The sequence below is a fragment of the Macrosteles quadrilineatus genome, unplaced genomic scaffold (genome assembly GCF_028750875.1).
Source record: "Macrosteles quadrilineatus isolate MER2022 unplaced genomic scaffold, UCM_ALF_1.0 Scaffold_1__1_contigs__length_201487025, whole genome shotgun sequence".
NCBI lineage: Eukaryota > Metazoa > Arthropoda > Insecta > Hemiptera > Cicadellidae > Macrosteles > Macrosteles quadrilineatus.
Genome location: NW_026542594.1, coordinates 43403564 through 43416594, shown reverse-complemented (window position 1 = coordinate 43416594; position 13031 = coordinate 43403564). Strand labels below are relative to the sequence as shown.

The following is a 13031-nucleotide window of genomic DNA, read 5'->3' as shown; positions in this document are numbered from 1 at the left end:
AATTATAATTGATTCGAATAGGGCGATTGTAAATACATTATAACATTCTATTTCTCTCATTTTGTACTACGCCACATTTATTGATAGTAATTTATATCTAATAATTATCATTTTAGCACTCACAGATCTATTTTCATCTTAAATTGCAAACGTGAGCCAATTTGAACTTAAAGAGCAAAAAGAACTTAATAATTCATTTTTTTAATGATGTGAGTAATGAAATAACTCTCTTTCCAAAAATACTAGTCTACTTCAAATAATACGGGTGTAGAGAGGTTGTTAGAAAATGGCAAGTATTTACCAGTGTAATTTACAAGAGTAAAACTTTATGAAACACATTGCTGTCTACACTAGTAAAAACCACTAGTAATACTAGACCCTACACTAGTAACTAGTATTTTACACTAGTAGGTTTTTGAAACGTAGACTTGTAAAATACACTAGTATTACTAGTCCATGGACTAGTAAATACTAGACTAGTAGTTTTATGAAACAGGGCCCAGAGCGCTCATCTCCCTGCTCGGCCTGATGTCTGGTTTGCCGTCTGGATCGGTGTATGGACCCGTGACACACTATCAAACATGCTCCCTTCGACCTCCCTTCTCCCCTCTCCCTGCTCGGTTCGGGGAAAAGATCGATAGTGTGTCACCGTCTTTAGCGAATTGACCAAATTACTGTTGGACTTTGTTGGTTATGCGGTTTAATCACTTCCATTATTTTCAATGCCACAAATTTTTCTTAAGAATAAGATTACCTATTCAATTGTAATATTTAAAATGTGTAGGCCTATTGTAAGATGTCTCATTTGAAGTAGTTAGCTATATTGTATCTTACTGTATTTATTAACTGACTATGCTATAAACCTTAGCAGTTGTATGACTTTGTCAATAATTTGTGAAAATTCTAAGGACAATAAACACATTTCATTTCATTCATTTCATTTCATTGTCACGTTTTGAAAGCGAAATCCAAACCAAGTGAGATTAAAAAATATTTTCTTTACATAAAGGATTTAACTAATCACAAGTTGTGGGAAATACAAAATTTCCCAATTTCTCTCTATAGACCACTTTAAAGAATTTAAAAAGACAATTAATTAGGCAATGACCTCGAAAGGAGCGCGGGTAGCAACAGTGAGTGAGTTGAGTAGGACGGGAGGGGGGAAGGGGTGGGTACGACCTTGAAGCTATATATAGACTTGCACTACTTCCCTAAACCTAAAGGACTGATGATGGCGAGTGGTATTCTAACCACAGGACAAGATACAACGTTGTTTTCGGGTATTCATTGTCCGGTTTGACTTTGGATTGTCTTATTGTGTAGAAACTTAATAATTTTGAATAATTAAAAATAAAATTAGGACTAACCACGATTATTTAGCATTGATTGTGTATATTAAATTATTAAATAGTAGGGACCAGACGAAATATACAAACTTTTGTCATGATTTGAATTTCAACATCAAAATACAATATTGCACAATCATGATATTTTAGGTCATTGACTATTATACATCCGGTATTGCTGTTTCATAAGAGAAGCACATTGATAAATTATAAATTGATATTCCTGTAGTTAAAAAGAATTATTTTATAAACCTATAAAACAAAATCATAAAATCTTACATAAAGATAATAACAATAACAGCAACTGTAAAAAGGGTATAAAGATAACAACGTCATTATTCTTTCTCTTTGTTCTTCTATTTCTTGGGTTTCCCTTCATCACGCATTCAACAAGTTGCCATGGTCACTAATCACCCATGTCGTTATCAGCTTTTGTGACATAGCGCACAGCAGGGGGTAAAACTTGACGAAAATCGGTTAATGTTTACCTATTATTTAATTACTAATGTACTTTGTTGGTACTGTATTAATAATCGGTCAGATTGGCCGATTTTTGTCAAATTTTACACCAAATTTATTGAAATTGTCTGGGTTGCCCTGGGACCCTCTGACCTACAACCCCGCCTGGTTGTAGATCAGAGGGTCCCAGGGCAACCCAGACAAGGGTCGGTCGTAAAATATTTGAGCGAGTGCGGTCACAGGGTCCCAGGGTTACCCCTCATTAGCGCTGGGACTCTCTGGCAACTCCAGCCAAGAGAGGATTAGGCCACTGAAATACCCCACATGTGGGGTTACTGTTAGACATAAATTATATTGCATTTCAGTTGCATCACAACCTTTACTATATGCACAATTTACTATGGAGGTAAAACTTGATGTATTACTAGTTTCAAGGATTATATTTTTGGTTTATGTATTTTAATCAGCCTTGTTGAAATATCAGAATTGATAACTTAATTGAGATTTAAATCTATCTTCCAATGAAAATCTATTAAACAACTGGAAAAATGCAAAAGAGAAAAATAAACAATCAACTATAAATAAAAGACCAATTTAACAACTGACACACTGTACTATATCTACACAATAATATCATACAAAGATCTCAAGGGGTCTGCTGTGAGAATGCTAATCAAGTACGTAAAAACTAACAAAAATGTAGTTACCATACATTCTCGGATCTGTTTAGGACTGTTCATGCTTCGATATCGACCGAGGGCTTTGCTTGCTGATTTGTTAATGAAATATTTATTTAGTTTTATCTATCTATCTATCTATCTAAAATACTAATGTTCGGGTAAACACTGTTATGTATGAAACGTTTAGATCACATACAATAATAAAGTCGTAAAAAGTAATAGCCTAATTTATTAAAAAATATATAGGGTTAATAAAAAGTGTGGAGACCCCCTGTTATTTTTTTAACAGCCCATACTATAAATACTAAACTCGGCACACCTTTATAACATGTTATGAAGTACTTTTGGGGCATAATCGCCACTTGGTGTACATCCCCAAAATGGAGGATATTTGGGGAAACTCAAAAATTTCAAACGGAAAGACCCATCGAGTGACCTCTCATTTTGAAGATCCTGGTAAAAGAAAACCAACAACGCAAATTAGAGGTCTCTATCTCAATCCAGTAAAAAAATTAAAATGCAATTATTCCATAGAAAACAAATCACATAAAGTATTGGGTGCTAAGACATTGACAACAAATACATAACCTCTAAATCACAATTAGTAAATTAAAGCAATAACAATAAGGCGTCGACTCAAAAAGAGCAATTTTTTGCCGAAAGAGGAAGAAGAAAGTACAGTCAACCGTCAACTCAACAGCTCGATAGGTGGTGAGTAGTTTTGGTTGGATAAGTCCACCGTCAATCATTTGAAAATACAAAACGATTGGAAATAGAGTTACTCAACACTCAACTCAACAGTCAACCATTTCAAAAATAGGGCCCCAGCTGTTAGTCAGACTTGGACAGTTCGAAGTTGCAGAAGCAACACTATCATTGCTGCCCAACCGACAGAAAGCTATGTTTTGTTGTACAGGGACAGAAGGCAGTATGGAGTTGGCCCAGCTGTTAGTCAGACTTGGACAGTTCGAAGTTGCAGAAGCAACACTATCATTGCTGCCCAACCGACAGAAAGCTATGTTTTGTTGTACAGGGACAGAAGGCAGTATGGAGTTGGCCCAGCTGTTAGTCAGACTTGGACAGTTGGAAGCTGCAGAAGCAACACTATCATTGCTGCCCAACCGACAGAAAGCTATGTTTTGTTGTACAGGGACAGAAGGCAGTATGGAGTTGGCCCAGCTGTTAGTCAGACTTGGACAGTTGGAAGCTGCAGAAGCAACACTATCATTGCTGCCCAACCGACAGAAAGCTATGTTTTGTTGTACAGGGACAGAAGGCAGTATGGAGTTGGCCCAGCTGTTAGTCAGACTTGGACAGTTCGAAGTTGCAGAAGCAACACTATCATTGCTGCCCAACCGACAGAAAGCTATGTTTTGTTGTACAGGGACAGAAGGCAGTATGGAGTTGGCCCAGCTGTTAGTCAGACTTGGACAGTTCGAAGTTGCAGAAGCAACACTATCATTGCTGCCCAACCGACAGAAAGCTATGTTTTGTTGTACAGGGACAGAAGGCAGTATGGAGTTGGCCCAGCTGTTAGTCAGACTTGGACAGTTGGAAGCTGCAGAAGCAACACTATCATTGCTGCCCAATCCACAGAAAGCTATGTTGCTGGCTAAGGTAATCTACTATTATAAATAGTACATACATGTGGTTAATTTTAAGACGGGGTTTAATGATTATCGAAGATATCACCCAACTTTTAGTTTTAACTTAAGGCAAATATGGCGACTTTGATTTGTGCTAGCACTGACACTAGTAGCAGACTAGCATCCCAGCACTTATTTTCCCTAATTCTATGCTTTTGTTTCTATGTTAATTTTATAAAGTTTTCAATAAATTAGTGGTCTGCGGGCCAGACTTTTTTCATTTGGGTTGGGTCGGGTCGGGCCGATAATTTTGGCCCTCGGTTCTTGGGTCTAAATCGAGTTGGGCCAAAAATCATTAAAACTGTTGAAAAAACTAAATAGCTACATTACAACAAGTTTTTAATGGAACTTAATATAAAAATATCACAAACAAATCAATTAACATATCACAATTTTAGGGCCTGTTGACTAACTTCAAGATTGCAAGCAAGAAGAAAATAAAAATTCTATGTTTCCACCATGCAATATGATATTCATCATTCATTCTCTGCCTCCTAACCTCCGAAGTATAAAAACCTCACACTTGCAATAGCATTATTAGTTACACGAAGATAAATACATAATTATCTATTACTAGCTTCTGTACCCGTGCTTCGCAAAGGGGATGCGAATTACGGAACGCAAGAGAACATTTTGTTCTTTTAATGTGTTGAATAAAATAATCACGCATCCACCATTGATTAAATTGAAACAAAATTCAAATGCACCACTTTATTTGAGTTCATTTTTTATTCAGATGTACCAAGTGGAAACGTATTAGGCTACATAGTACGAAATTTAAAGTGGAGCTGATACACTTACGATTATATTGCAACTATACCTATTTCATTTTAGTTTTAAAGTAGTTTTTTTAATTATTGATGATATTCTTTAGTTTAATTTAAGCAAAACACAATAACTAAATTTACCTAAATACACATGTAAAAAAAAAACAATGTGATGTGCAAGTTATGTTAAGTTAATCTAACACATGTTAAGCAGTTCGAATTTATTTAAAGTATCCTCCAAATTCAAACAAAACATAAATTGTAATTTTCTTACTGTTTCCATGAAAATATATCAATAACATTATTTTCATAACACTTAAGATAATTTGAAAATCGAAAGCAGAGCCTGAGTTGATACAGCAACGCATTTAGAATATTTTTTTAATTTCTATAATCATTGACATAGTTTTTGAATAAATGATCTTTACCTACGACCATTTTTTAAATTAGCCATTTCAGTTCAGTTCTTAGAATTGAAAAGTTTCACTTAACAGCTGTTTACTTTCATAACAGCATAGTTTTCTCATAACAACAGGGGTAACGGACCAATGAGGTTCAAGGATTGAGAGAAAAGATGTAAAATTATAATGCTTCAAACGTCAACTAATCAGCTGATCAGCTGATCAGTTGACAATTTTAATTGTTGATCCGGCTTGTTCCTGTTGATACTCGCGTATTCTTAACCTAAGTTGGTGGAAGTTAAAGGAAGCTGGATTAAACTGATTTAAATATGTCAGTTAGTGAAAGTGAAGTTGACGAGATGGAAATGAGAGGACAAAATGTATGTGCTAATCTTTTGCACCAAAATCGAAACAAAGGTATGGAATTACATACCAGCAATTTTCATTAATTGGACGAAACAAAAAGAGGTTAAATTGGTAAATGAAAATGCGCTTCTGGTTTATTTAGAAAACCTCTTAACAACTTTTAAACCAACTCGTTGTGGACCACATATTATTAAACTGCAAATTAACTGTTTCACTACATTATTCAATTGTAAAAAAATGCAATATTTCCCTAATTGTACTTGATACAGTATTTATGGTAAGAATGCTGCTAGCAGAGCCTATTCCCTGAAAAAAGTAACGTATTATTTAGCGAAGTTTTACAAACACGTAATTACACGAAATCAGCTGATTATACAATAAGTTGTTGCATTACTTTCAGTGGCAATGACAATAAACGAAAACATAACCTCTCTAAGAAGTTATGAGAAGTGATTGTTAGTAATTAAAAACCAGATTGTTAGTACTGTAATTAAAAAAACGGTCGTAAGTAAAGTAGTGTACGCAACTCGCGTTAATAGTCTTTACGACACTCGTAGAAGTTTTTAAGGCACTCGCCAAGGCTCGTACCTTAAATTTTCTACTCGTGTCGTAAAGACTAACTTAACGCAATCGTTGGGTAAACTACTATTAATACATTTTTAGATTAAATAAACCAACCACATAATTGTGTGAAATACTATATTTAATTTCATTGGATCAGTTGTCTTAAACTGTGAAATATGCAATTTGGCAGTACTTCTTTCTTATTTACATTGAAATGTCAAAGCAAATGTAAACATTGTGAGTATTTTTATTGCAGCCGTGGAGACCAATCAATATTTACTTTTTAAATCCTCACCTCAGAACTTTAAAAGCCAAAGGGGCAAAGCCCACGGTCAGTATCAAAGTGTGAATAGTCCTATAATGGTCCTTGGTATGGTAGCTATATATTTTTTTTAAATTCAAGCCCAATTGGTTCAGTAGTTTTTGCACCTATTAGTAACACACATACAGACAGACACCATTAGATTTTTATATAATAGTATAGATAGATTGGCATTAGTAGGCCTAAGAATAAGACATTAGTAGGCTTTACATAAGAATTATTTTTTATAGGGCCTAAAATAGTAATAGGCTAAGCAACAAGGCAAGTTGAGAACTTATTGAAGAAAAGATGTTTGTTGACTGATTTACTCAAAAACAGTAATTAACACACACATTGTTTATGGTATAATTAGTAAGGACTGTAAAAATTACATATCATACAATACAGTAGTATAGACAGACCTAGGCCTACTGCAAGAGATTAAAATCTAAAAACAACTGATTTCGATAACTAATAAATTAAAAATCCATAAACTCAAGTCAAACAATATCACAATTAATTAGGTACCCAAAAAGGAACTCTTAACTAATATATAGAAGACTAGCAGAGTACCCACCCGTCCTTCGTACGGGATTGGCATATATATATATAAAATCCAATGAATGTTTGTTTGTTTGGGCTTTATAGACTTCGAAACCGCTCGACGGATTGTAATGAAACTTTCAGGCATTATTAAGCATTATTCAAGGATGGTTTGTGTGAAGTTTGGTGCAGATCCGTCAAAAGGGCTCCGCCCCAGTGGCTCTGGAGTTTCCCATGTTAACTTTATAAGTACTCATATTTAAATGGAATTAAAGAATCTTAACAGCTGGTTCAACTAAACAGTTTGATTTTGTGATGTTCAATAGCATTAAAAAGTTAATAGGTTTACCAACAGGGTGCAGCACTATTATTTTTCTTTAAATTTATGACAACGGCTAATTTGCAAACAAAAGGTGAGTGAGCGTAGCGAACAAACTTCAACCTGGAGGCATGTGAGCGCAGCGAACGAGCTACAACCTAAAGGTGAGTGAGCGTAGCGAACGAACTTCAACCAGGACGTGATTTAGCCATGTGAACGAGCTCATCTTGAAAATGAACGAGCATTTGACATAAAACCATATTAGGTCGGGCCAGCTAGTATAAGTATAAAATGATTAGTACAGTTATACTCAACCTTTGCGTTTGCAATGGGGGAGAACACAGTATGATACGAACAATAGAAAAAAATAAATTATTAAAGATTCACAAAATATCACAAATTATTCGTGAAATCAAAAACTGTTCTCATTGCGTATCACAGTTTTTTGTTGCTGCTTAATTCAAATTAGCTCTTTTCATAAATAAAAAAAAATTAATAATGCTGCACCCTGTTGGTAAATCTTATAACTTTTAATGCTTTTGCATACCATAGAACCAACCTTTTTAGTTGCAACAGCTGACTAAATTCTTTCATTCCATTTAAATGAATACTCATAAGGTTAAAGTGGTAAACTCCAGAGCCACTGGGGCGGAGCCCGAAAATATTTTTTAAGAAAAGAATATGCCTATATGTTAATCGGGAATGTGAGCTATCATCATGCGAAATTTCAGCCCAATCCATCCAGTAATTAATGCGTGACTGAACTTCAAACAAACAAACAAACAAACACACAAACTTTCACATTTATAATATTAGTAAGGTAAGATTATACTAAATCAAGTACCAAGTAAATGTCAACTTGGCAACATAAGCAGAGACACTATAATAGTGCTCTAATTAATTAGTAACACAAGTCAATGTTTTTGAAACTGCAGGGTCTTTGTCTGGCACTCAAGGTCATAGACCTCCCCTCCCCCTCTTACACCACCCAGTTGCTCCAAATTACTTACACAATTGCTGACAAATTTGTGTGACTAAACAAGAAAGTTAGTAGAGACAAAATAGTTATTTGTGCAACTAGTGAGCAATTGCACTTTGCACTCGAGTTGCACATTATATTTTTCCTACAGATACCATCAAACAAATAAATTGGTAAAGAAACGTAACATATTTTTACACAGAAATGAACTTTTAATATGACATTAATGATACAACAGTAAAACAGCTGACCAGCTGATTTACAGCCAGTGCTGCTAACGTATTTCGCGCGCATACGACCTTGTCTGCATGTTACACGCTCACTATTTTGTGACTTCACGTTGCAAATCTGGAGTGAGACAAAGTAATTAGAGTGAGACAATGTTAACATTGTCTCACTGATGAGCGAATTGGCCACTTTGCTTTCTCAAATCAGTGAGAGAACATGTACATTATTAGGTAACTGTAGGAAAAGATATATTTCTTTATTTAAAAACATAAAACTGTTACAGATTATTTTCAAACAAATGTGTCTTGTAAATATTTTATTTGATCTTAGAAATATTTTTTTAGACCTCCATCCAACTTAAGAAAAGACTCATTTTACTGTTGTAAAAAACTTGCCTAAAATTATAAAACAGTTTGGCCTAACCTCTTTGTTGACTTACTTGCTGATGCCGAACCAGAGGATCAGAAGTATTGTTACTGAATGACAAAAAGGGCAATAGGAAAATAAAAAAAAAACAAGATACAGATCTGTACACTATATCAGACATTTCTTTTCTTTATAATTTATTACGTAAACAACAAATACGTGCGGATAGTGTGGTGTGCGGATAGTGAAATTTCATTTCGGATCGGATTCTGATCTGATAGTTGGGGCTTGGTTCGGATCGGATCGGATATTGGGAGGTTCGGATTCGGATATTTTCGGATTCGAGTAGTTTGGTGCGGTTAATAATAAGCTACATATGTATTTTTAACCTATACAGTTGAACTTCTATAAGACGAATTTCAAAGAAAAATTAAAAATTCTTACTATAGGGGTATTCTTAATAGAGAGGGTCATTTTATCGAGGTTTAATGCTGCTGTTATTCTTCTTATAGAGGTTTCTCCTTGCTCCAATGTTTCTCCAAACAATGACTGAGGAAGGAGGAGGGATGGTTGGGGGTTTCATGTTGAGACAAGCTTCTGTTTGTTTTGAAAACTACGTACTATGGAGGTTAAGATAATGATAAATTTGTCTTATAGAGGTCACGTTCGTCTTGTAGAGGGTTTGTGCTAAGAATATTCGTTGTATAGAGGTTAATCAGTCCTAGCCCATGTCACAAACAAATTCGTCTTATGGAGGTTTTTAACTTAATTACTACGTTGTATAGAGGTGTTTTTAGCATTGACCTACATGAAAGTGTCAAGGGGACTAAAAAAAATTGTCTTGTCGAGGAATTTCTTTTTATCGAGGTTCGTACAAACGAGGTTGAACTGTAAAACACTGTAAAACTGTGTAAATAAACTTAAATTACGATTTTGAATTATAGAACAGTTTTCTCTCTCTTGAAAATCACAATTGACAACATCTCTTTTCAAAAGTTGGTTTAAAAAAAAATCTTTTAATTTTCTCTAGAAGCAGATGACCTTACTGAGCTTTTTGCAGACATTACTGATTTGATTGTTCCAAGAGTTAAAGAGTGATATGCAGAAGGTTAACAGCCTCAGCCTTATTGTACTCAGAGTTATTTAAAGAAAATACCATTTTTGTCTTTTGTCAAAATTCAATAACAATAAATTTGATTTATACCAATCATTAGTTCGTAAATCATGTTACTTAATTTAAAATCAGTTTCATTTACACAACATTAAAGAACTATAGCTAACATTGTATTCCAGATCATTAATCATAATGAAAAAAAATACCCCCGCCGCAGCAAACCTGCAGACTAAGCGAATTCCATTTGCCTGAATTTATATACAATTAATTCTATTTGATTACATTAGGTTAAACGAGTACCTAGGTTTGCTGCTACAGGGAGGCTAATAAGTGTGTTTTTTAGTAAAATATTCATATCTTAGCATAAAATAAATAAATTTACCAAATTTCATCAATATATCAGAGGTGTGCGGATAGTGAAATTTCATTTCGGATCGGATTCGGATCGGATAGTTGGGGCTCGGTTCGGATCGGATATTGGGAGGTTCGGATTCAGATAGTTTGGTGCGGTTAATAATAAGCTACATATGTATTTTTAACCTATAAAACACTGTGAAGCTGTGTAAATAAACTTAAATTACGATTTTGAATTATAGAACAGGTTTCTCTCTCTTGAAAATCACAATTCAAATATTTTTTTTGATAAGTTGGTTGCTTGAATTAAGTACACTAGCAGCCAAAATCTTCACACAACACTTTAGCTCAGCAGGACTGATGTCAAACGTTTGGGTTTGTTTACTTGAGGTTATGTTTTATGTTGTTTCCTGGTTTTCACAAGACAAGGAGTTCTATCTCAAGTTTAGAAGGAACGTTTTTGGAACGGATTATTGGCCGTAAGTGGCATTCTGCGGGTTTGCCAAGTTTAGAAAACATCACTAATGCACTAAGCTGGGCTCTAGCTCACGATTTGATGTTGTGGCAAGTTAATTCGGGCAATTAGGCTTTATAACTCTGTAAAAGGTGTGTATCCCTGAATTTATACATTTCATTCTACACTTATTCACAGCTGCCAAACTTAATTCAGTAGAACCTTGATGAACCGAGAATTACACTAGCCTACATAACTTCATCACCCCAAGTAAAATACCAAGATAATTTTTAAAATTGTATTTGAATCGTAATCTTAGTTTGTTAATAATTTATAAATAAAAAACTTTTTTAAACAAAACGTTTTTAAACGCCCTAAAAAGTAGAAAATAATTTACAAATAATTTATAGATATGTTGAGAGAGTATAAATACTTGTACGATTTAAAACGAAAAACGTTGGGTGCATGCAATAGATGGTTTACAATTACCTTCACCTACTGAACTAATGTATTATTATCAATTAATTGCATGCACCCAACGTTTTTCGTTTTAAATCGTACAAGTATTTATACTCTCTCAACATATTTATAAATTATTTGTAAATTATTTTCTACTTTTTAGGGCGTTTAAAAACGTTTTGTTTAAAAAAGTTTTTTATTTATAAATTATTTTATACTTTTTAGTTTTAATGTGTGTGCATGTTAAATCTATTTCTATAGTACCATAATATGAGTTATCATGCAATATTCACAAATAATTGATATTATTACATGTTTACAGTTCGTTAATCCGAAAACTCACAATATATAATAATATATGGAATTTCTCTGCAGTGCATTCACTCGAAATATTTATTGTTTACTTTATAGTGTTGAGTGCAATTTAATATTTGCCACATGTCTGTTTTTAATGTTATACTTCAATGATGAATACCAGATGGTTAAATTGTTAAATGTGTTGTTAAAAACAATAATAGTTTTAATCTATGTCTTCTTTAGTTGGTTCAATTAAAAGTGTTGAGTTTAATAATTCAGTTTGCCCTTTTATTTTATTGAGCTAGGTATTTTAATTTAGTGTCCAGGGAAACCACATATTTACAGGTTATGGGCCCAGGGCTGTTTAAATACGGAATTTGTTAATATTTTTTTACCTGGCTAATGAAATTGAATTAATATGGCAACTGAACATGAAAAGTATCGAATACCATTGTTGGATGGAACCAATTTCAGCAATTGGAAATTTAGAATTGAAACTCTGCTGGAGGAATTAGAATTATTATCTTTTGTAAAGGAATCTTATGTTACCAAAGTTGAATTTCTGGATAAAGACACAGATGAACAACGAGAGAGGAAGGAAGCAAGGTTGTTGGAATTAGCGAAACAAGATCGGAAGTGCAAGTCGCAGATTATACAGCGTATTGCCGACAGCCATTTGGAATATGCAAAAGACAAGGCAACTGCTTTTGAACTATGGCAATCTCTCTGCAACACATTTGAAAGGAAAGGAATAGCTAGCCAACTTCTACTAAGGAAGCAGTTACTAACAATGAAGTTTGATGCGAAGAATGATGTTTTAAATCGTCACTTTCTGAAATTTGACAAAGTCATAAGAGAGTTACGTTCTACAGGAGCAACTGTCGAGGAATCTGACATTGTTTGTCATCTACTACTGACCATGCCCAAAGAATATGACGTCGTTGTCACGGCCATAGAGACTCTATCAATGAAGGACTTATCTCTAAGCTTTGTGAAGGTCAGACTGCTGGAAGAGGAGACAAAGAGGAGGGGCGTTGGAAAAATTGAATTTGATTGTACATCACCTCCTACTGCCTTCCAGTCTCAACCAGGGAAAAAGAAAAATTTTCCAGGAAATCAAGGAACTTCTGGCAACTCGTTCAATTTCACTTGTCACAGATGCGGAAAGCTTGGACACAAACGAGCTAACTGCAGAGTCAAATTACCACAGAACCCATCAAAGAAAAATAATTCTGCGAACGTGGTCGACACCAAACAGGAAGATGCCGCATTTTGTTTTGGAGCATCAAGTGAAGACTGTTCAGCAGATACCATAAATTGGATATTAGACTCTGGAGCAACAGAACATCTGGTTAACAGTAATGAGGTATGTCTCTCTAACTTTAAGA

The 13031-nt window shown here is 34.4% G+C and overlaps 1 protein-coding gene across 1 annotated transcript in view; it reads left to right on the top strand.

Moving 5' to 3' along the window:
- LOC128982850 (tetratricopeptide repeat protein 21B-like) overlaps nucleotides 1-13031 on the top strand; it is a 300450-nt gene that overhangs the window by 185456 nt on the left and 101963 nt on the right. The window contains exon 15 of the mRNA XM_054401889.1: nucleotides 3987-4102. Coding sequence (XP_054257864.1) covers nucleotides 3987-4102 — 116 coding nt within the window. The remainder of the gene's footprint in view (nucleotides 1-3986; nucleotides 4103-13031) is intronic.